General features: G+C 42.9%; 1 protein-coding gene across 2 annotated transcripts in view; it reads right to left on the bottom strand.

Moving 5' to 3' along the window:
• LOC141076136 (inactive dipeptidyl peptidase 10-like) overlaps positions 1-20680 on the bottom strand; it is a 491503-nt gene extending 470823 nt beyond the window's left edge. For both annotated transcript variants that reach the window (XR_012227421.1, XM_073563456.1), the window contains exon 1: positions 20514-20680. Coding sequence is in view for 1 of the 2 variants with exons in the window: in XM_073563456.1 (XP_073419557.1) it covers positions 20514-20552 (39 nt within the window). In the remaining variant the exon portion in view is untranslated. The remainder of the gene's footprint in view (positions 1-20513) is intronic.
• Positions 20681-22913: the final 2233 nt, after the last annotated feature.

The following is a 22913-nucleotide window of genomic DNA, read 5'->3' as shown; positions in this document are numbered from 1 at the left end:
ATGAGCCGCCACGGAGATACCACTACGACAAATGTGTGGCCTGTATTTTCTTTTGGCTAAATACTGCTGTATGTAACTACAGTGACAGCCAGGACAAAAAAAGAAAACCACTGTAAACTGGCCAAACTTTGAGCATGCACAGATATGAGCTCCACAGAGATACCACACCAAAAAATGTGTGGCCTGTATTCCAATTCCAATTACACCTGGGGCAAGCTATATATGGCTAATATATCCTACAGGTAGCAGCAGCAGCACCAGAGCACAGGAAGGGAATGGACCCTCTTGATGTATGCAATGATGTATATACACACATACAGTGCCTGCAGGCCTTGCACTGATGTGTTTAGAGTGACGTACACTACCCTGCCTACCTAACACTGGAACCTATATGCTCCGGAATTAGTCCTTAGAAGGACTGTTGCTTTAGCTGGATGTGAGTAGTTTAGGATGGTAGACCCCACATTAACTAATAAATCCCCAATTCTGACCCTATATTGGCAGCAGCTATCCCTACACTATCTCAGTCCGGAGCTGAATGATGCTGTGCAGCCAGCCAATCATTACACGACCACAACAAGGATGGCTGCAGCATTTCATTGCCTGGCAGACAATCCCTGCATTGTGATTGGGTCTGTAAAGTCCGCCAAAAAAGCTGGGTGGAGGCCCGAGTTCTCGCCGAGTGTAACGATAATGTAAAATATGATGTAAGATTCCCCTGAGTATCACATTGCAGAATCTACTATTCACATACTGAGCTCTGCTTTGTCAGTGGGGAGTGTTATGAACAGGTCACCGAGGAGGATGGCAGGAATAGGCTAGGCCACCAGGAAACTAGAAAGGTTGGTCACTTAGCGAATTGCAGACCCCTAATCCTAACGACACAACTAACAGTAGCCGTGGAGCGTACCTACAATGCTCTAGACGCCTCGACACAGCTGGAGAACTAACTAGGCCTAAAGCAAGGGATACTATTGAAGAGAAATAGCGCAATAGTGCATTATCCAGTGTAGGTATATCAATTTAAAAATAATACACTCACGAGATGGAGCTTGTAATACGCATGGATGATTTGCTGCTGCAGAAACCACAGATCCACGAGGGACTGACCACCTGGTGGTTTTTTCCTGAGGAAGGAGTTTTGTGAAACTTCGAAATACGTCGAATAAAGACCACGGTAATGATAATTGTTCATAGTGATTCGCAGCGCGGATTGTCTGACCACTTTTTTTCCTATCCTGCATCTTCTAGGCCTAAAGCAAGAAAGGTGAAATCGAAACTGCCCCGGAGTATAACCCCACAGAAATAGATAGCCCCGAAACATATATTGTCGGTGAGACCAGATGAGGGACAAACACAGGCAGAAAATAGACTGAGCAAATGATGGGGCCCAAACCATGGGAGGAGACACAGATTAGATATTAGAAAAAACTTTTTGACAGTTAGAGTGATCAATGAGTGGAACAGGCTACCATGAGAGGTGGTGAGTTGTCATTCAAAGAGAGGCTGGACAGACATCTGTCTGGGATGATTTAGCGAATCCTGCTTTGAGCAGGGGGTTGGACCAGACTGCCCAGGAGGTCCCTTCTAACTCTACGATTCTATGATTCTATGATAAACTGTCTAGATAGGATAGGAGAGGAAAGACACTGTCTGCAATCATGCAAAAGCCCTAGAAAATCCAACATGTCTGATGTACAAAAAACACTGAGTTCTCATGACCTCTCCCCCACTATATCAGCATTCTGGTGTAAACTGGCAGCAAAGCAAAAGAGACTAATATAACAGGGGACTGAACAAACTGACACAAGCTGTAACATATGGAGCGGGGTCCAGCACAGCCCCAGCAGGGAGCACGCTGAACCCGCACAGCAAAGCAAAAAGAGGCAAAACCAGATCAGAAGCAAAGGATTAGCAAATGAACAACTTAGCTGAAAAATGCAGGATCAGGCGGGAGACCTCAAGTTGCACAGGAAGAACTAATCACCAGCAACAATTGAAGGAAGCCTGCTCACTTAAATACTCTCAATCAGTAACCCCAGATTTCCAATCATCATCGTCAGGTGGCAGACCTCTGTCAATTCACAACAGGGGAGGGCTTGACCCCCCTGTTCTTGTACCTGTGTGCCTGTCACACATTGCAGCTTTGTGTTTCCTTTGCCTGCATCTCTCCACATACACTCCTTGCAACGTGAGACTCCAGTGTGTGATCCACTCACTCTTTCCTGTAACCCCTCCTTCCTCAGAAATGTCTTAATTAGCAGAAAGAATTTCCTTTGTCTTTTTTCCACCATGTGAGGACCTCTCTTAGACAATGATGAGAATCTAATCACTTGGTCATAGAACACTGCCAGATTACGATAGTGATATGGAAACGACATATTGGGATGTGCTCTGATCGGGGTTCACCACAGTGGTTCTTGCTAAATTCTAGCACCAACAGAACCAGAGAAATGGATTTCTCCTGAACAGAGTGGAATAGACAGCTAGTGTTTGATGTCATTACAAAGCTAATTTCAATATAAGAGGAATGATGGTTCTGCCGATATTCTGCTAGGTTCTCAAGCCCAGATGTGATGGTTATAAGTTTTCAGAACCCAAATCTGTACTTTGAGAAAGGGGAGGATTGTCACAAGCCTGCCCCTTTAGTGACTCAAGCCCAAAAGTATAAGGTATTTTTCCCTACCCCTCCTTCATTCTAGCCTGGGATGCCGTGGCAATAAGACCTCAAATGGCAATTCTGCATTCCAATGTTGTAATGCTGAATTGAGCTTCAGGAAAATGGCCACCAGAGGCAGCGCATGCCCAGAGTGAGATCTCAGAAGACGAGATCCCAGCGGAGCCCCTGCACCGCTGATCAACTGCAAAAGTGCCGCACCAGCCCGGGATGGATGTGCGGGGGGCTCCGGGATTTCCACCAATGCCGCGGAGCCCCTGCACCACCGATCATCTGCCAAATCGCCGCCCATCAGTCTCGGATGGTGTCTCCTGATAAGTGCATCTGGACCATAAGACGCCCCCCATTTTTCCCCAAAATTTTTGGGGAAAAAAGTGCATCTTATGGTCCGAAAAATACGGTAGTTGCATAGTCAGAGCCAGCCAGTGGCTTGCCATAAGCCACAAGTGCTCGTCACTTCCCAGCACTAGCGTACGATAGTGTCGCATGCCATAAGGCACCATCATACCACGGCAGGCTCTGTCACTTTGTGGCAGTCGGATTCTGTTAGCGGCGTTCGCAGCTGCGACACCACACGCAAGGTAGATCTAGAGGGACGCTGGTCCTATGTCCTGGGGCCAGAGTCCTGTGACCATATACCGAGCGGTCTTCTCCCAGAGCACTGTGAGTGTGAACAGGCTCGGCATTTGTGTATTAGCATTATTGCGGCTCTGTGAGGTAACAGAGTTCGCCCAGCGCACACCGGGTGACGTTTAACCCACGTGTGTTATACCGCCATATTGAGCGCCCGCCATTACTTAGCAGCAGCATACAGTACCAACTCTGCACGGTGGACCGTGGGCGGCGAACACGCCTACTATTATTTTATAATTTGATAGAAAGCAGAGGGTGGTTATAAATGGTATATTCTCTAACTGGGTCGCTGAGACCAGTGGGGTACCGCAGGGGTTGGTGTTGGGACCTATTCTCTTCAATATATTTATTAACAATCTGTTAGAAGGTTTGCACAGTAAAATATCGATATTTGCAGATGATACAAAACTATGTAAAGCAGTCAATACAAGAGAAGATAGTATTCTGCAACAGATGGATCTGGGTAAGTTGGGAACTTGGGCCGAAAGGTGGCAGATGCAGTTTATCAATGAAAAATGTAAGGTTATACACATGGGAAGAAGGAATCAATATCACCATTACACACTGAACGGTAAACCACTGGGTAAATCTGACATGGAGAAGGACTTGGGGATCCTAGTTAATGATAAACTTACCTGGAGCAGCCAGTGCCAGGCAGCGGCTGCCAAGGCAAACAGGATCATGGGGTGCATTAAAAGAGGTCTGGATACACATGATGAGAGCATTATACTGCCTCTGTACAAATCTTTGGTTAGACCGCACATGGAGTACTGTGTACAGTTTTGGGCACCGGTGCTCAGGAAGGATATAATGGAACTAGAGCGGGTAAAAAGGAAGGCAACAAAAATATTAAAGGGGATGGGGAACTACAATACCCAGAGAGATTAGCAAAATTAGGATTATTTAGTCTAGAAAAAAGACGACTGAGGGGTGCGATCTAATAACCATGTATAAGTATATAAGGGGACAATATAAATATCTCTCCGAGGATCTGTTTATACCAAGGAAGGTGACGGTCACAAGGGGGCATTCTCTGCATCTGGAGGAGAAAAGGTTTTTCCACCAACATAGAAGAGGATTCTTTACTGTTAGGGCAGTGAGAATCTGGAATTCCCTGCCTGAGGAGGTGGTGATGGCGAACTCAGTCGAAGGGTTCAAGAGAGGCCTGGATGTATTCCTGGAGCGTAACAATATTGTATCTTACAGTTATTGCTAGGTTCTTTAGAAGGACGTAGATCTGGGGATTTATTCTGACAGAATTTTATAGGCTGAACTGGATGGACTAATGTCTTTTTTTGGCCTTACTAACTATGTTACAATGTTACTATGTTACTATGATGCGTCCCGCCAGTCCTAATACCATTGATATTCAAGTGGTGCTCTTAGTTACTTCTTTTTATATATTGAATACTAGCCCAAAAGTTTAAAAGCATGCAATTTTTGCGGTCCACTGTATAGAAAACAACAGTCTTCACACTTCTGTACAGTAAGAAAATTAACCCCTTCCTAACCTTGGAGTACACTGTAAATCCTGGCAATTTTGCATGCACAGGGACAGTGCATGCGTGATTATCGACGGGTGTTTAGCCAAACAGAGGGAGGGGGTTCCCTCTGGTCTCTGATCGGATTCCCCGTGACATCATCGTGGGAGCTCAATCGTTACCATGGTGACCCGATGTCGGACTACTTTAATAGGCTGGGTGGTGGAACTACTGGGCCAAAGCCCAAGGAAGACCTGAAGGGACGTGACTAGGAGCCTCACCCAATCCATCCACGGACACGCAGCTGGGATGCTGGAAAGCAGGAGGCATCCAGGAGACTGGATGTAGGCACCTGGGAGCTGGAAACCTTAAGCAGTTGCAAAACGTCCAGGAGACTGCAGGCAGCAGAACATATCAAAGTGCTTACAGCAACTCAGAGCCTAAAGGCCCCGTCACACTTAGCGATCTCACTAGCGAGATCGCTGATTTTGTGACACATCAACGATCTCGCCAACGTGATCGCTGTGTGTGATGGGGATCAGCGACCTGCCCCCCTGCCGGGTATCGCTGATCGTGCTCGAGCGGCCTGGGCCATTTTTTGATCGCTGGTCTCCCGCTGCCCAGCGCACATCGCTGCATGTGGCAGCGAAAGACAAGCGATCAGCGACGTTGGACGCTGGTTGCTAATGTAAACGTCGGGTATCCAGGAGCCGCGACTCCTGGATACCCGCTGTTTACCTTGGAAACCGGCGTACACGCTGGTTTCCAAGGTAAAAGTCGGGTATCCAGCAGTCGCACGGCTCCTAGATACCCGATGTTTACCTTGGAAACCAGCATGTACGCCGGTTTCCAAGGTAAACAGCGAGTATCCAGGAGTCGCACAGCTCCTGGATACCCGACATTTACATTAGAAACCAGCGTCCAGCGTCACTGGTCCTGATCACTGGGGCTGTCTAACGATGTCCCAGCGATCCCATCATGTCGGATCGTTGGTGGGATCGCTGGGACATCGTTTAGTGTGACGGGGCCTTTAGATCCACTGAAGTGCTAATGCCAAGACACAGGTGTGTGTATTGGTGAGCCTTATATAGGCTCAAGTAGATGCTCACATGGGATCATGTTGGGAAATCTGCAAAGCACAACAGAGCCTAGCAAAACAGGATGAGGGAAGTAAAGCACGGATTTGGGACAGGTGCATAACAGTATGATTCTTACTTAGATTGGTTACTGCCTAAATTATATAAATTATTGAATATAGTCTGCAAAAGAATATCACTTCTCTATTGTCATAGCCAGTGTCGGACTGGGGTGCCAAGGTCCCACTAATAACATTGACTCTGTGGGTCCACTGTTCAACTACATACAAATATTACTTTACCTTCATTCATAAATTTTCCTTTCTTCTATAGAATAATATACTGCATAGTTTGTTAAATGGATGATGAGATACCCTTTTCTGTACATAGTGAATCAAGTGTATTATTTCAGCTATTGTTCATACATAAAGTATGGGGTCTAATCCTGCACAGGGGCCCACTCGGGAATTCTTCTGTTCCCCTGTGGAGCAGTCCAAGCACATATAATATCACATTACTAAAGTGCAGGTGTATTTATTTTACTCACTTATAGCGCCCATAATTCAATAGTGCTTTACAGACATCAGCATCGCTGTTCCCATTGGGGCTCACAATCTAAATTTCTTATCAGTATCTCTTTGGAGTGTGGGAGGAAATTGTAGTACTTGGAGGAAACCCACAGTTATGACTGCCAAAGCACATTCACACAGGTAACATACAAACTAGAGAGACAAATACCTGAAACTGCCAGGTTCCTGTTTAGGCTAGGAAAAACCCTTCTCTGACCTTGTACTGACCCTGCCTCTCTGTGGAGGTTGGCACCCTAAGATGGCGACCCCACTCGACGGCGGCTTACCCTAAATGTCCTTAGCAATGCCAGTGTTGGCACCGGCCCTCCTCAAATACTCACCCCTCCCCGTTCCCCACAACTCCAGTCTCCTTAGCATCTTCAGACTCTCTGTAATGTCTCAGGGCAGAGGGCCTTATGATGTCAGTATAGCGTGCCCTCTGCTGAGCATTACAGAGAGTCTGGAGATGCTGAGGAGATGGGAGCAATACATGGGGCCATTATACACTGAATGGAGCAATAAATGGGGTCCATTATACAGTATGGAGCATTACATAATGCCATTATATACTGCATGGAGCAATATATGGGGTCCATTATATTGTATGGAACATTATATGGGGTCCATTTTACTTTATGGAGAATTATATGGAGCCCATTATACTGAATGGAGCATTACTGTATATGGCACCCATTATACTGTATAGAGCATTATATGGGGCCCATTATACTGTATTGAGCATTATATGGGGCCCTGTTATGATTGGGTCACCGAGGAGGAAAGCAAGACCAAGCTAAACCACAGAAAACCAGAGAGGTTGGTAACTAAGCGGATTGCAGACCCCTGATCCTATCCACACAACTAGCAGTAGCCATGGAGCGTACCTATGATGATTCTAGACGCCTCGACACAGCTGGAGAACTAAATAAGCCTAAAGCAAGAAAGGGGAAATCTAAACTGCCCCAGAGCAGACCCCAAAGGAATAGATAGCCCCCAAACATATATTGTCAGTGAGACAAGATGAAAACACAAATGCAGGTAGGAAAATAGGCTGAGCAATAGATGGGGCCCAAACTAACTAGACAGGACAGGAAAGGAAAGACACTGACTGCAATCACGCAAAAAAACCTGCAAAAAATGCCCAACACATCTGATAGAAAAAATACTGAAGTCACTAGACTTCGCCCACTATATCAGCACTCTGGTATATTCTGAAAGCAGAGCAAAGAGAGGCCAATCTAATAAGGGACAAAAACAAACTGGCACAAACAGTAACATAAGAATGGAAATTCAGCACAGCCCAGCCGGGGCTGGCTGACCACACAAAACTGAAATAGACAAAACCACATCAAATGTGAACAATAGCAAAAGAACACTTAGCTTGAGCATGCAAGAGCTGGAAACTAAGACCTCAGGAAGCAGAAAAAAAATCACCAGCAGGGATAGAGGGAGTCGGCTGTCTTAAATCCAGTCAGAAACTCCCAATGTCCAATCGTCCTCCTCATTATCAGGTGGCAGGCCTCTGTTAATTAGATCAGCTCCATTACCTCCTGTAACCACCAGAGGGATCCCAGAAAGAGAACTCGCGACCCCTCTGTCAATATAACCATCTCCACTACCTTCATCAGTAATCAGAGGTAGGCCAGAAAGTAAATTCACAACAAGGGCCCATTATTCTGTATGGAGTGTTACATAGGGCCAATATACTGTATGGAGCATTATATGGGGCCCATTATACTATATGAAGCATAGTATGGGGCCCATGATACTGTATGGAGCAATATGTGGGGCCCTTTATATTGTATGGAGCATTATATGGTACCCATTATACTGTATGGACCAACATATGGGGCACATTGTTCTGTATGGTGCAAAATATGTTGCCAATATACTGTATGGAGCATTATATGGGGCCCATTATACTGTATGGAGAAATATATGGGGTACATAATAGTGTATGGAGCTATATATGGATACATGGTGCCCTCTTATGAATGGGTCACCGAGGAGAAAACCAGAGAGGTTGGTAACTAAGCAGATGCAGACCCCTGATCCTGTCCACACAACTAGCAGTAGCCGTGAAGCATACCTACGATGATCCTAGATGCCTCGGCACAGCCGGAGAGCTAACTAAGCCTAAAGCAAGAAAGGGGAAATCTAAACTGCCCTGGAGCAGACCCCAAAGGAATAGATAGCCCCAAACATATATTGTCGGAGAGACAAGATGAAAACACAAACGCAGGCAGAAAAATAGACTGAGCAAACGATGGGGTCCACACTGACTAGACAGGACAGGAAAGGAAAGACACTGTCTACAATCACGCAAAAAACCCTGCAAAAAGTCCAACACGTCTGATGCACAAAACACTGAAGTCGCACGACTTCGCCCCCCTATATCAGCACTCTGGTATATTCTGAAAGCAAAGCAAAAAGAGACCAATACAAAAGGGGACAAAACAAACTGGCACATGCAGTAACATATGGGCGGTGATTCAGCACAGCCCCAGCTGGAGCTAGCAGAATAGCAAATGAACCACTTAGCTGAACATGCAGTGAAAGAGCAGGAGACATCAGACCTCAGGAGGCACAGGAAGAAAATCACCAGCAGGAATAGAGGGAGTCAGCTGTCTTAAATCCCAATCAGAAACTGCAGAACTCCAATCGTCTTCTTCATCATCAGGTGGCAAGCCTCTGTCAATCAGATCAGCTACACTACCTCCAGTAACCACCAGAGGGAGCCCAGAAAGAGAACTCTCAATCTGACCAGCTCCACTATCTTCAGTAATCACCAGAGAGAAGCCAGAGAGAGAATTCACAACAGTGACAATAAGGCTGTGTGCACACGCTGCGGAAAAGGTGCGGATTCATCCGCGCGGATTTTGTACAATCCGCAGGTGAAACCGCAGGTCAAAAGACAATGGAGGAGATGGCAAACCGCAGGAGAATCCGCAGAAAGAATTGACATGTCAATTCTTTCTGCGGATTGAAAACCGCAGATAATCCGCGCGGAAAATTCCGCACCGTCTGCACTGCGGTTTTTGATTCCCATAGGGAATCATTGTACTGTACACCGCAGCAGAAACTGCTGCGGGTCCGCAGCGGCCAAAACCGCTGCGGAACCGCAGCAAAATCCGCAGCGTGTGCACACAGCCTTATACTGTATGCAGGACTATGAAGTGCCCATAATATTGTATGGAGGACTACGTGGTGCCCATAATACTGTATGGAGGACTATGTGGTGCCCATAATACTGTATGGAGAACTACAACTATGTGGTGCACATAATACTGTATGGAAGACTATGTGGTGACCATAATACTGTATGGATAGTCTAAAATGAAAAGTCTGCAGTCACTCTGTTTGACTTTTGAATCCCCACAGGGCATGCACTGTGGACTGCAAAGATTGTCGGTTTCTGAGCTATTGTAGAATTTACAATAGATATCACTCATATAATATAAGAAGTAAGTGAAATCTTTGGCATTGTACTATATCTATATTTCTTAACTGTGCCCAGGGCCCGCGAAAACCTGAAACCAGTCCTTTTCAGAAGTACTGAAGGGAGTCTTGCACTCATCACCTTGACGAATAAGGTTATATGCCTCCCTCAGATCCAGTTTAGAAAACCACTTGGACCCCCCGCTAGTTAAATAAAAAGATCAGGAATAAAAGGTAATGGCTATGGGTTATGTACAGAAATCTTATTAAACTCTCAAAAATTCAAACAAGGATACAAACCTCCATCTGCTTTTTTAAAAAAGAAAATCCCACAGTTAATGGTAAAGTGGAAGGCCTTATGTGACCCTTGGAGAGAATCTTCCGAATGTACACTTTCAAGTTATCTCTTTCCGAAAGAGAGAGATTAAACAGATGAGATACAGCAAATTTGGCTCATGGGATAATTTCAATAGCACAATCATATGACCTATGCCGAGCAAGAACTTCACATTCTGTCTCAGAAATGTCCTCAAAATCTTGAATAGATTCTGGAAGGAGAGATCCCATAGATGCCAGGGAGTTACACATTAAATTGAAAAAACAAGAATTATCAATTGCTGATGCTTGAACAGGATGACCGAGGGGTGACACTGTGTATCCACACTCAATAGAAAAATCAATGTCAATGAGATCTAAGGCAGAAAGTAAGTCAACAAATGCAGAGGTAACAATAACTCCACATTTGGTAGCCAAACATACTTGTAAAAAACAACCAGTAGTACACATGAGAGATAATTTCAAACTGTTAATGTTTCTTTCTTTATATCCTCTTCACCTTTTAGAAATTCATTACAATTCCCTCCTTAAACTCTCTACAGGGCCAAATTTGCACGGGTTCACCTGCCACAATAGGATGAGAGGGATTAATCACAGAAACAGCCTCAAATGCTTCCTTCCTTATCCCTAAGATGTTGTTCCAGGTGTACCGCCAGAGACATGGCCTCATCCAAGGACAGCGGAGAAGGACTATAAACCACCATATCACGTATTTAACTAGAGATACCCAAGTAGAATTGACTGCAGAAAACTGGATCATTCCACTGCCCAATGTCTGAACTGAGAGGAGTAGTCCTCTTCTTTACGATTTCCCTGAACCAACCTATGAATCATTGATTCAGCAACTGCAACTTTATCTGGGTCATCATAAATGAGCTTCAGAGCAGAGAAAAAAGTGTTAACAGAGGAAAACACTGGAGAATCCACAGGCAAAGAAAATGCCCAAACCTGAGGATCTCCACAAAGCAACAGAACAATACCACAGCGTTGACGCTCTTCCCTGAACGAGGTAGAATGGAGATGAAAATACAATTTACATGAAGCAAAAAAGAAAGAAAATGTACTTCGGACCCCATTGAAACAGTCTGGTAATTTTACCTTAGGCTCAAATGACCGATTAGGATGGAGTATAACCTGTGGAGCAGTGGAAAATGCAAGCTGTTGTAGCTGCTTGATGTCTGCCACTTCCAAAAACAAAGCCGCAACTGTGCAATCAGGCCGTCCATGATGACTTCTTGGCACACAACAAATCTAGTGGGCTAGTGATAATATTATGACTGCCAAAGCACATTCACAAAGGTAAAGTACAAACAGGGAGAGAAATATCTGAACCTGACAGGCCCCTGTTCAGACTAGACTGTTCATAATAGGAAAAACATTTCTCTGACCCTGGTCTGTCCCTGCCTGACAGCAGAGGTTGGCACACTAAGGTAATGCAATGGCGCACTCATTCAAAGGCGGCTTACCCTGAATAACCTTAGCACCTCCTAGGATCGCTAGAGTAGAGTTTCCTAAGGGAGGAAGGAATCACACGCAAAACAACTGCAAGCAACACAAACTACAGCTAAGTGAATGAATCAAACATAGTTTATCACCAGCAAGAAACACCAGTAGGGAAAGGTATTTAAAGCTGTACTCTAAAGGTGATAGGACAGAAAAAATGAAAAACACCTGTTGCCCAAAACCAACAGAAACAAAAATTACAGAACTGAAACACCCAAAGAAAAAGTGTATCTGTTGTGGCTCAGTGGAAAGAGATGCAGACCACAGAACACAGAATCAAGGGTTTGAAATCAGAAGCATGATAATGTACACACACACCCACACAAATACAGGGAGAACATACAAACTCCTTGCAAATGTTGTCCCGGTGGGATGTGGACTACTGAGCCAATATATCACATGTCCTATAGCAATGAAACAGTAAAGCAGTCAACTATTAGGATCCCATGTAACAGTCACCTATTGAGTTTAAATGTCCATATGAAAAGAACAAAAATAGGTGGCACTCACCGTCCCATAAAATCCATTTTATTGAAGTGGTTAAAACATGCAAGGGAGGGGGATCACATGTGGAACATGCTGGATGACGGCTGTTTCGTGCAAATGAGCTTCTACGGGTCCTGCAGTAGGGAGGAAGTGACAGGATCATGTACCTGACGCAGGTGAGGCACCACCCCCTGTCCCACCTACTCCCTAGTGCGGGCAAATCATGAACTGCCCAAGTGTGCAATAAACATACAGCAAATGTGAACAAGAATAAATACACAAAACATTTAAAAAATGGCATATGAGATACATAACATAATCAAACAACTTGCAGAACAAAAAGTTATAGAAATACAGACACATCCAATCATTAAAGCCTGTTGCTTCCAGCACTCGTGTGCGCATAATCCATTTCAATTCCCTTCTAAGAAGGAGCCTATGCAGGTCGCCTCCCTGAGCCGGTAAGACTACTCACTCTAGCCCAGCAAAAGGCAGCGCCTCTGGATTTCTTCCGTGGTATTCCCTCATGTGTTTAATCAATCGCAGAACACCTATTCCTGAATGAATAGAATTAAAATGCTCACGGAACCTCACAAAAAATGGACAGATTGTTTTGCCAATGTAAAAAAAACTTGCGCGGGCAGAGCAAAACATATACTACTTAATTCTTCTACATAAAATGAAATCTTTAACCCAATGCATTATAGAGCCAATTTATAAAGAGTGACCCGTAATATGAAATGAACAAAAAGAGCAATGCCCACATCTAAAGTTCCCTTTTGGGACTCCTGATCTTATAAAGTCATTCGGCTCATTTAGCATACAATTGTGCACCAGGATATTTCTCAAATTAGATGCACGTCTGCATGCAATTAAAGGACCCCTTGCCACTATCTCTGAAAACTCAGCATCTTTTTCTAAGATGTGACAATTCTTCCTAATCTCAGAACGAATGCATCTATCCATGGGACAGTATTTAAAAACTAAAAACAAACCTTTTACCCTTATTTTTTCTGGGCAAATCATCCTGTGTTGGATTAACAGTCCTTTCAAGGGCTGCATCCAATACAGATTCAGGATACCCTCTCTTAATATATTTGTGATACAGTTCAGCAGATTGGTTTTCAAAATCACTAGGGACACTATTAATTCTTTTGAGCCTCAAAAGCTGACTGTATTGCAAAGAACATTTTGTATAGTAAGGATGAGCACTATCAAAATGCAACAGGGCGTTAGTGGAAGATGGATTTCGGTATACCTCTGTGCTAAGAACTCTTTGTTCTACCCGAAGGCTGACACCCAAAAATACCAGGGAAGATCCCCCAAAAAATGGATGTGAATCTCATGTTCATGGTGTTGGATAGGTTGTGATACTCCACAAAATTGTGGAACGCATGCCGAGAACCATCCCACACCATGAACACGTCATCCACATACCTAAAATACAGCCTAATATGTTTCAAAAGCTGATTGTGGAAAGAATAAATATACCTCTCCTCAAAAGAAGCCAAAAACAAGTTCACGAAAGTGCATGCTACGGGAGTCCCCATCGCGGTACCCCATTCGCTGATGGTACCACGTATCCATGAATTTGAAAGCATTATGCTACAAAATAAAATCTTTGCCCCCACAAACAAAATTAACAAAAATTAACAAAATTAACAAAATCCTCACTTGTGTCCGTAATCGCCAAAATGCCCCTGATGGCATTCACACCGTCACTCTGTGGTATTCTGGTGTACAAGCTCTCTATGTCTATCAAGATGAAAGAGAAACCTTCTTGCCAAGAAAATTTAAGTAAGGAATTAAGAAAATCATTAGTATCCTTTACATATGAAGGGATGTCCTGGAGTAAGGGGAGGAGTAAACAATCCATGTACTGGGACAGGGGCTCAGTGAGAGACCCTATCCCAGACACGATTGGATGACCTGGTGGGGAAGTTAATGATTTGCATCTTTGGAATATGATACCAATAGGGTTTCTGGGGGAACTCCGGCAGTAACTTCTCTGCTTTCTTTTTTTATATCAACTCTCTCTCCACTTGCTTCCTAAGAAATGTACGCAACTCATTTTTACATTTATACGTCAGATCCTGCTGCAGTTTACAATAAGTGCTATCATCAGATAATTGTCTCAATGCCTCCGAGAGATATTGCTCTTTGGATAATAGAACTACATTGCCACCCTTATCGGCAGCTCTGATGACGGTATCAGACCATCCTTGTATGTCAGACAAAGCTCGCTTCTCTGCGATAGTTAAATTAGATGGCAACTTTGGGTAGAGTAATTGACTATTTGCTCTTCAAACACATCTATCACATTTCCCGAGGACACGGGGGGAGGGCATATAAGATTACTTAACTCACCCTAAGAATTTTTTGGAGGATCCCCCTACTGACTTCAGGGGCCACAGTAAGACTTAGTAGCAACTTAGCATCTTCTCTAACATGGGATAGTGTGTCTTCATCCTTACCCTCTATTACAAGCCCCAAAGGGCCAATGTGACTAGCAATATCTCCCTCAAACTCAGGTACAGTCAACTGTTGGGAAGAGACAAACGATTTTTGCATATGAATTTTCCAAACTGCCTTGAACAAGCCTATTTTAAAGTCTTTCAAATCGTCCGGTATACAAAATCTCAGCCCTTTTGAAAGAACTGAGTGATGTGCCACATTCAGGGTATAGGCCGTAAGATTGATGACCATGACATCAGTGGAACTTTCCACAGTCTCTACCTCCATGAGACCTGCTTTCTCTTGCGGTTTTTGAAGGCGGCGTTTCTTCCTCTTGCCGCCTCTGCGCATTCTTCACCTAAAGGGGGCAACACAGTATCAGCTGACCTAATGTGGAAGAAGTAGAGGGATTATTAGGGGTTGACATGTCCTCATTTTCCCTAGAATCGGAGTCTGTTGTCAGATACTCTCTCCTGATTCTTTAGCTATATGTGCCCCTGGACCTGTATGATTTTAAATTTTTGTGAGCCTGTTTATTCTTATTCCAGAAGAAGACATGTCCTGAATCAAAACCCCCTCTGTCTTTTATAACGTTATCATGTTTTCTCTGCTTGATCTCAGTCTGAATGGATACTAATTTGTTATCCAGTTTTTATTGAAGAGTGACCACTGATTCTCCGCTAATCTGGATTTTAATTCTTCCTTTGTTCTCTTCAAATTCATGTTCATCTCATAATAATTTTTGATATTTTATTTCAATGCCAAATTCAGTAAGTCCTGTGAACATTTTAGAAAAAATTTTTTTCATTCAATAGCAAATTCTTTATTGTCCTTCAAATGTGAAATTTCTTTGAAGACCCTCAAACCTCACCTGCGTCAGGTACATGACCCCGTCACTTCCTCCCTACTGCAGGACCTGTAGAAGCGCATTTGCGCAAAACGGCCGTCGTCCAGCATGTTCCACATGTGACTCCCCTGACTTGCAAGTTTTAACCACTTCAATAAAATGGATTTTATGGGACAGTGAGTGCCACCTATTTTTGCTCTTTTCATATGGACATTTTCTTTTGGCTTTTCCTTCATTGGGTTGGCACCCGATAGTCCGGGCATATATGCCTACAGCATTTCCATACTGGACATAGTTGCTTTGAAACAGGTGCTACGGCGGTGCGGATCATTTGTTGCACTTCTTTTGGATTTTCTGACCTATTGAGTTTAAAATAAGGAATTCTTGAAAGACATTTTGACATTCATAAAGATCATGGAGTGATTCAAAATGGACATAGATGCAGTGGCAACATAGTTCTATCTTTTTAGAAAATAGCAATGAGATCATATACTATAGTACATTATTGTGCACCATTAGGACACTAATGCACAGGAAAGTCATAATAAGGTATAATATAGCTTTGGAAGGTTCAAAGGCAGGCAACCAAAGTAATTCATAAAATTTGTGTAGCATATTACTCAGAAAAACTAGGGTTATTTGTTTTAGGAAAAAAGACAATTCAGAGCTGACATAATAACTAGATATAAATACAGTTAGTTCCAGAAATATTTTGACAGTGGTTAAATCTTTGTGATTTGCGCACTACATGCCACTATTTTTATTTGAAATGAAACAACTGATATGAAATTGAAGTGTAGACTTTCAAGTTTAATCAATGGCTTGAACAAAAATACTTTGAGAAATGTTTAGGAATTGCAATAATTTTTCTACAAAGCCCCCTCATTCCAGGGGCTCAAAAGTAATTGGATGAATTAACTTTTCCATAAATAAATGTTCATTTTTAATACTTTATAGAATACTCTTTGCAGTAAATAACTGCCTGAATTAAGTCTAGAGGCCATGGACGTCACCAAAGCTGGATTTCCTCCTTTGTGATACTTTGCCACAACTTTGTCTTTCTGCCTTAAGGTTTGTCTTAAGTATGTGAAATGACTGTTCAATGGGGTTGAGATCTGGTGATTGACTTGGCCATTGCAGAATATTCCACTTCTTTGCCTTAATCTCCTGGACTTCTTTTGCAGTATGTTTTGGGTCATTGCCCATATTTACTTCGAAGTGCCGTCCAATCAACCTTGTTACATTTGGTTGAATCTGAGCAGAGACTATAGCTATGTACACTTCAGAATTCATCTGGCTGCTTCTTTTTTCATTCACATCAATAAACACTAGTGACTAGTGCCATTGGGAGCCATGCACACCCATGCCGTCATGTTGCCTCTACCATGTTTTACAGAGGATTTGGTTTGCTTTGGATCATAAGCTGTTCCAAGCCTTCTCCATTCTGTCTTCTTCCCATCATTCTGGTACAGGTTTATCTTAGTTTCATCTGTCTAAAGAATGCTTTTCCTAACTGGACTGGCATCTTTAGATTTTTTTTTGCAAAGTCTAACCTGGCCTTTCTATTTTTAAAGCTGATTAATGATTTGCACCTTGTGGTAAACCCTCTGTATTTGCTCTCATGAAGTCTTCTCTTTATGGTAGACTTAGATTCTGAAACTCCTACTTCTTGGAGAGTGTCCTTCACTTGGGTGGATTTTGTGAAGCGGTTTTTCTTCACCGTGGAAAGGATTCTGCGGTCAATCACCACTGTTATCTTCCATGGATTTCCAGTCCTTTGTGAGTTTCCAAGATCACCAGTGCACTCTTTTTTCAGAATTTACAAAACTGTTGATTTGGCTACGCCTCACATTTCTGCTCTCTCTCTAATTGATTTATTCTTATATTTCAGCCTAATGATGATCTGTTTCTCTTCCATTGAGAGCTCCTTTGACCGCATGTTGTGGATTCATATCAAAAGTTTCCAAATGCCACACCTGGAATCAGCTCCTTACCTTTTACGTGCTTAATTGATGATGGATTAATTAAGCAAAAGCCCATGCAGACCATTAAAGAGCTTTTGAGATAATTGTCAAATTACTTTTTAGTTCCTTTAAAAAGATTCAGCTATATATTACAGAGCTGTAATTCCTAAACTGTTACTCTAATTAGGTTGTGAATAAGCACAACTTAAAGCTGAGCGTCTGCACTTTAAGCCCACATCGATTATACAACTGTATCGTGAATAAACAACTAAAATGGCAAAACTTGTGTCAATGTCCAAATATTTGTGGCCGTAACTGTATATCAAAGATCAATTCAGGGAGATTTCATGATCTTTTAATACTTACAATTGTACCTATAACTAGGGGGAACTACTATAAAGTACCTAGAGGAAAGAAGGTTTCTAAACCAACATACAAGAGAATTTCCTTACTGTAAGAATAATGATACTATGAATCTAGGTGCATGGGGTGAGCTTTAGGGTACCGTTACACCTAGCGATGCACCAGCGATCCTGACCAGCGATATGACGCGGTCAGGATCGCTGGTGCATCGCAAGGTGGTCGCTAGTGAGCTGCCACACAGGCAGATCTCACCAGCGACATCGCTGGGGTCGGGGGTCGCTACTTACCTGTCAGACGCGGCGATCCTGCGTCCTCCCGCCCAGGTCCACGCGTCGCTTATCGGCACCACAGGAAGCCCAGCAGGAAGTGACCGACAAGAAATGATCCAGGAGCTTCTCGCGCGATCAGCGATAACCAGCGGGGGAGCCGGTCGGAGGTAAGTGTCACATGCAGCGATATCGCTAGCAATATCGCTGCAACGTCACAAAATCGGTGACTTTCCAGGGATATTGCTAGCGATATCGCAGTGTGTAACGGGGGCTTTACTTAAAGCGGTTTTCCAAGGCCAAACAATGGTTAACATTTCCATAGATTAGATCATCAATATGAGATTGGTCTAAGTTTGAAACCTGGTACCCTTACTAAGCAGTTAAAAACTGGAATTAAGCAATGTATGGGACAGAAAAAAAGCAGCCCAGTACAATACCTCATGGCCACTACCAAGCACCGCACTCTGATATTCAAGTGAATGGGAAATAATCTGCAGTACTCGACAGCGGTCACTAAGAAATGTACAGTGGGGAAAAAAAGTATTTAGTCAGCCACCAATTGTGCAAGTTCTCCCACTTAAAAAGATGAGAGAGGCCTGTAATTGACATCATAGGTAGACCACAACTAAGAGTCAAAATGAGAAAACAAATCCTGAAAATCACCTTGTCTGATTTGGCAAGAATTTATTTTTCAGTGTCAATTACAGGCCTCTCTCATCTTTTTTAAGTGGGAGAACTTGCACAATTGGTGGCTGACTAAATACTTTTTTCACCACTGTACATTGCTCAGTTCAGACTCTGTTGTAATGGTTTTCAACTGATCAGTAGGGGTGCTGAGTATGGGACCATCACCAATCTCATATTGTTAACCCATCCAAAGTAGAGATCAATTGTTAAGTCGTAGACAAGTCCTTGAGATTTACTAAAATGACAAGTTATGGGTACTATATTTCTTAAGTCGGGTCACTGATCCAGAATTTTATTCTGTTTGCCATACTTTGGGTTAGGATGGAGAAGAAATTTGGTGTATGCACGCGGGAGCTGTGCCTTCTTCTGGATCAACATTGCAGGATAAAACTCTGAAATGGATATCTTTTTTTGGCCTCATGCACTATGTCCTTTACACATTAATGTGTGTGTGAAATTCCATTAACCAATGATTTCCAGGAAAGGCGGATTTTAATATTTATTTTCAGATTTATTATCTCTGCATGACTGATTTACATGATCTCTGAAGGATATGCAGTCAGAGCAAAAGTCGCCTCAAGTAAAGATAGTCAGTTGCTTCACACAAGATAACAAAATCCAAACGTCTCACTTAAAGCTCATGCATGTCCTTATAAAAGGGTAGTAAGCTCCGGCAGAGCATTTACTGAGCTCCAGACTGTAAACTGAATATCACACCATAGAAAGCGAGCTATTCATGCTGATTAATCCCTCTACAGCTCTGCGAATGTCTGCCTATGACTGCAATTGCAGAAAAGAATTGAGTGATAAATTCACCTTTATCCAGACGCTATAAAAAAAACGGAACGTGCACAAAGCAATGACATGCAGCCCTGCCATTACTAATTGCTAGCTCCAGTATTAAAACATAAACAGACACCGGTGGATTTCATGCATCTGAGTAACATCCTGCCATCTGGCTGCAAGAAGCCGTATATAATAGACATTATTATGTCTGACAGTTGGCTGTACGATATTATGCAGCAACAGGATACCGCTAACTTACAGGTTGTTTATTAAAGAAAAAGCGGAACCGAGTGTCTGCTGGACGTGTATGGTGCGTGGAAGGAATCCATACAGTACATACAATCTACTGTATATGTTAGCACTGGTATCTTTAGCGATCATGGGAAGGCTGCAGTAAAATAGGAGGTGTTTGCCCCGGTTAGGAGGGTGAGTCTAAGCTAATATGAAGAGGAATTCCCTTAGTCTAGTTCTGGAACGCAGACTGTATACTTATCCAAAATCCACAATCAATAAGAAAGGACACAGTTGTCAAAAAATACATAAATCTCCAGTAGATAAATTAACCTGATGAATCTGGGGGCCATGCCAGGCTGATACAGGACACTTAAGTTATTTATTCATACAATGAATCCTCTCCTTTTTGAGAAAATCACCCCACTGTCGAGACCAGATTTTTAGCTTTACCATATATGATCCCTACTGGGAAGACCACCCGACCTAGAACACCTCTTTTCAATGCAATTTCGGGTGGTCATATCAAAGAAGTTTTACTGTTTATCTAAAAGGTGCACCCCATGTAGAAGTCAAGATATCAGACATGCAGTTAGCAATTTCAGCCACACATGTATCCCTATGCTGCAGGTGCTCTATTACTATTCATTTAAGTCTTCATACATCTCCAACCATCCCACTATATAAGTCATTGTATCTTCATATATACTGACCAGCTCTGTCCCAAGGTTCTGTTGAGTGCTGACAATCATTGTGGCAGAGGAAGAAGCGGAAACCTCTTTGGAGTTAAAGTGGAGTATGCCTTCGCTCTCTCGGCAGTGCAGTGAATGGGGGATGCCTCAGCACAACTCAGTGTGTCTTACGCAGCCACAGAAAGCCAATCTTCTATTGACCAAGGGAATTAATCAGAAAGACAGCATAAAAAAACCCTGACTCTCAGCGAAATAACCCGCTGTGAGGAATAAGGAGGATGTGGGAGCTGAACTGGTATTGGAGGGAGGGAAAAGACGGAGAGCTTCAAAGGGTGACTTCATTCAACATATATAATAGTTGAGGGACCAGAGAGCAAGCATACAATGAAAAAAATCTACTGAAATAATATTTACATCATGATATTTTCATGTCAATTGTGTTCATGCATATATACTGTATATTCACAATGAAGATGAGCAGATTCCATAAATCTACATTGTGAAATGATGGCATGGATATGATAATGGAATGCTAAAACAATCATTTTACATCACAGATGATGGCATCTCATTATTGATTCATTCTTTTCTTTTTTTCAAGAGTATTATGGACAATTGTCATCAAATAAATCAAATCGTCGGCATTTTTCATGGACAACATGGGACAATATGCTTTTACATAAGTCTATATGTACGGTAAATGTATGAAAGTGTTAAACTCCTTGTCTTATAGAAAGATAAAATGTTGGATGAGCAATGTGCAGACAAAGCAACAGAATGTCCATCAAAAAGCTCCAAGTAATGTTCACACATGAACAACACTGTCAGAAAACGCTGAGATGGCATTTCTCCGCAGCTTCAAAAATTGCAAAATGATAATTGTATATTATAGAAAGCTAGCAGTAATGGCATTCACACTGGCAGGTGTCCATCTATGCAAAGCTGTAACCCATGCAAGTTCTATGAATTTATTCCAAGCAATAAACAAATATATATTATGAATAAAATAACTCACAACATACCAATTCCATTACTTTCTGCACAAATCATAAAATGGATATTCTTATTATGGAAAATTTAAGAAAACCTTTCACCAATTTTTTCATGTTGAACTGGATACACAATATAATAGTGGCTACCGAGCAGAATAAAACATTTTTCTTTTATTTTGCCTCTCCTTTGCAAAAATACTAGTAATCAAAATATTTGGCGTTTAATAAGTTACTTACAGTTATGTCTAAGTAGGCGTTATCAGAGAGGACCCACTAGGGGTGTCTATTTCTTCCTCCTATCTGATGTTGACCAATCATAAGCAGGCTGAAATCAACAGGAGAAAAAGAATACACCTCACAATAGCTTGGAAAAAGCTTCTTCTATGTGACATGTAATGAGCCTGCTCCGCTCTCACTGCATAGCCATTACAAATTGCCATGAGCACAACAGACATACAGTAAGTGTGATTACTGGCATCATTAAGCTTTCAACTCTGGACAGGCAGTGTGGGGGGATGGGCAGTATAGCAGATGTAGCAGTACTATATGAGAAGAGGAGAGCAAATAGAATGATTTGTATTGTAACACAGATAAACTCAACTGTACTGCCCATCCCCTCACACTGACTGCTGTGACCTTATCTGAAAGGTCTTAAGCCCCCTTCTCACATAGCGAGAACCCTAGCGAGATCGCTGAAGCGTCACCGATTTTGTGGCGCAACAGTGATCTTGCTGTGTGTGGCATGCATCAGCGACCGCCCCCCCGCCGGATATCGCCGATCATGCAGGAATGTCCTGGGCCATTTTTTGATCGTTGGTCCCCCGCTGGCCAGCATGCATCGCTGCGTGTGGCAGCAAGAGACCAACGATCAGTGAGCTCCCAGCTCTGGAAGCAGACGCTGGGAGCTGGTATCCAGGGTAAACAGCGGGTAACTAAGCGCTGCGCGCGCTTAGTTACATGCTGTTTACCCTGGATACCTGCATGCTCGCGCTGGAAGCTGGTATCCAGGGTAAACAGTGGGTAACTAACCTGTTTGGCAGCTTATTAGCGACCAGGTAGCGACGCACCAGCGATCCTAACCAGGTCCTATCGTCGGGATCGCTGGTACGTCGCTAAGTGAGACGGGACCCTTAGTCATCTGGTCACTACTCTCAGCAGTTTTTAATCATGTATGATGTTTGCCCAAAAGACAAGAACTGTTTCCTTACATCTCACACAGGAGTAGCCTGCTCTGAGCTATTCAGAGGCTTGTTCTTGTTCTCCTGTGTGTTACTCCCTGCTTATGATTGGGCAACAATATACAGGGGAAGAAGTACATGCCCCCAGTGAAAACACTCTGATAATTGACAAATTTAAAAAATGAAAACAAAACATTTTATTCTGTTCAGTAGCCATTACATTACTAAATTCCAGTTCAACATGAAAAATT

The sequence above is a fragment of the Dendrobates tinctorius genome, unplaced genomic scaffold (genome assembly GCF_039654945.1).
Source record: "Dendrobates tinctorius isolate UK_male_01 unplaced genomic scaffold, ASM3965494v1 ptg000388l, whole genome shotgun sequence".
NCBI classification, from domain to species: Eukaryota; Metazoa; Chordata; class Amphibia; order Anura; family Dendrobatidae; genus Dendrobates; species Dendrobates tinctorius.
This window is presented reverse-complemented; position numbering and strand designations above follow the sequence as displayed.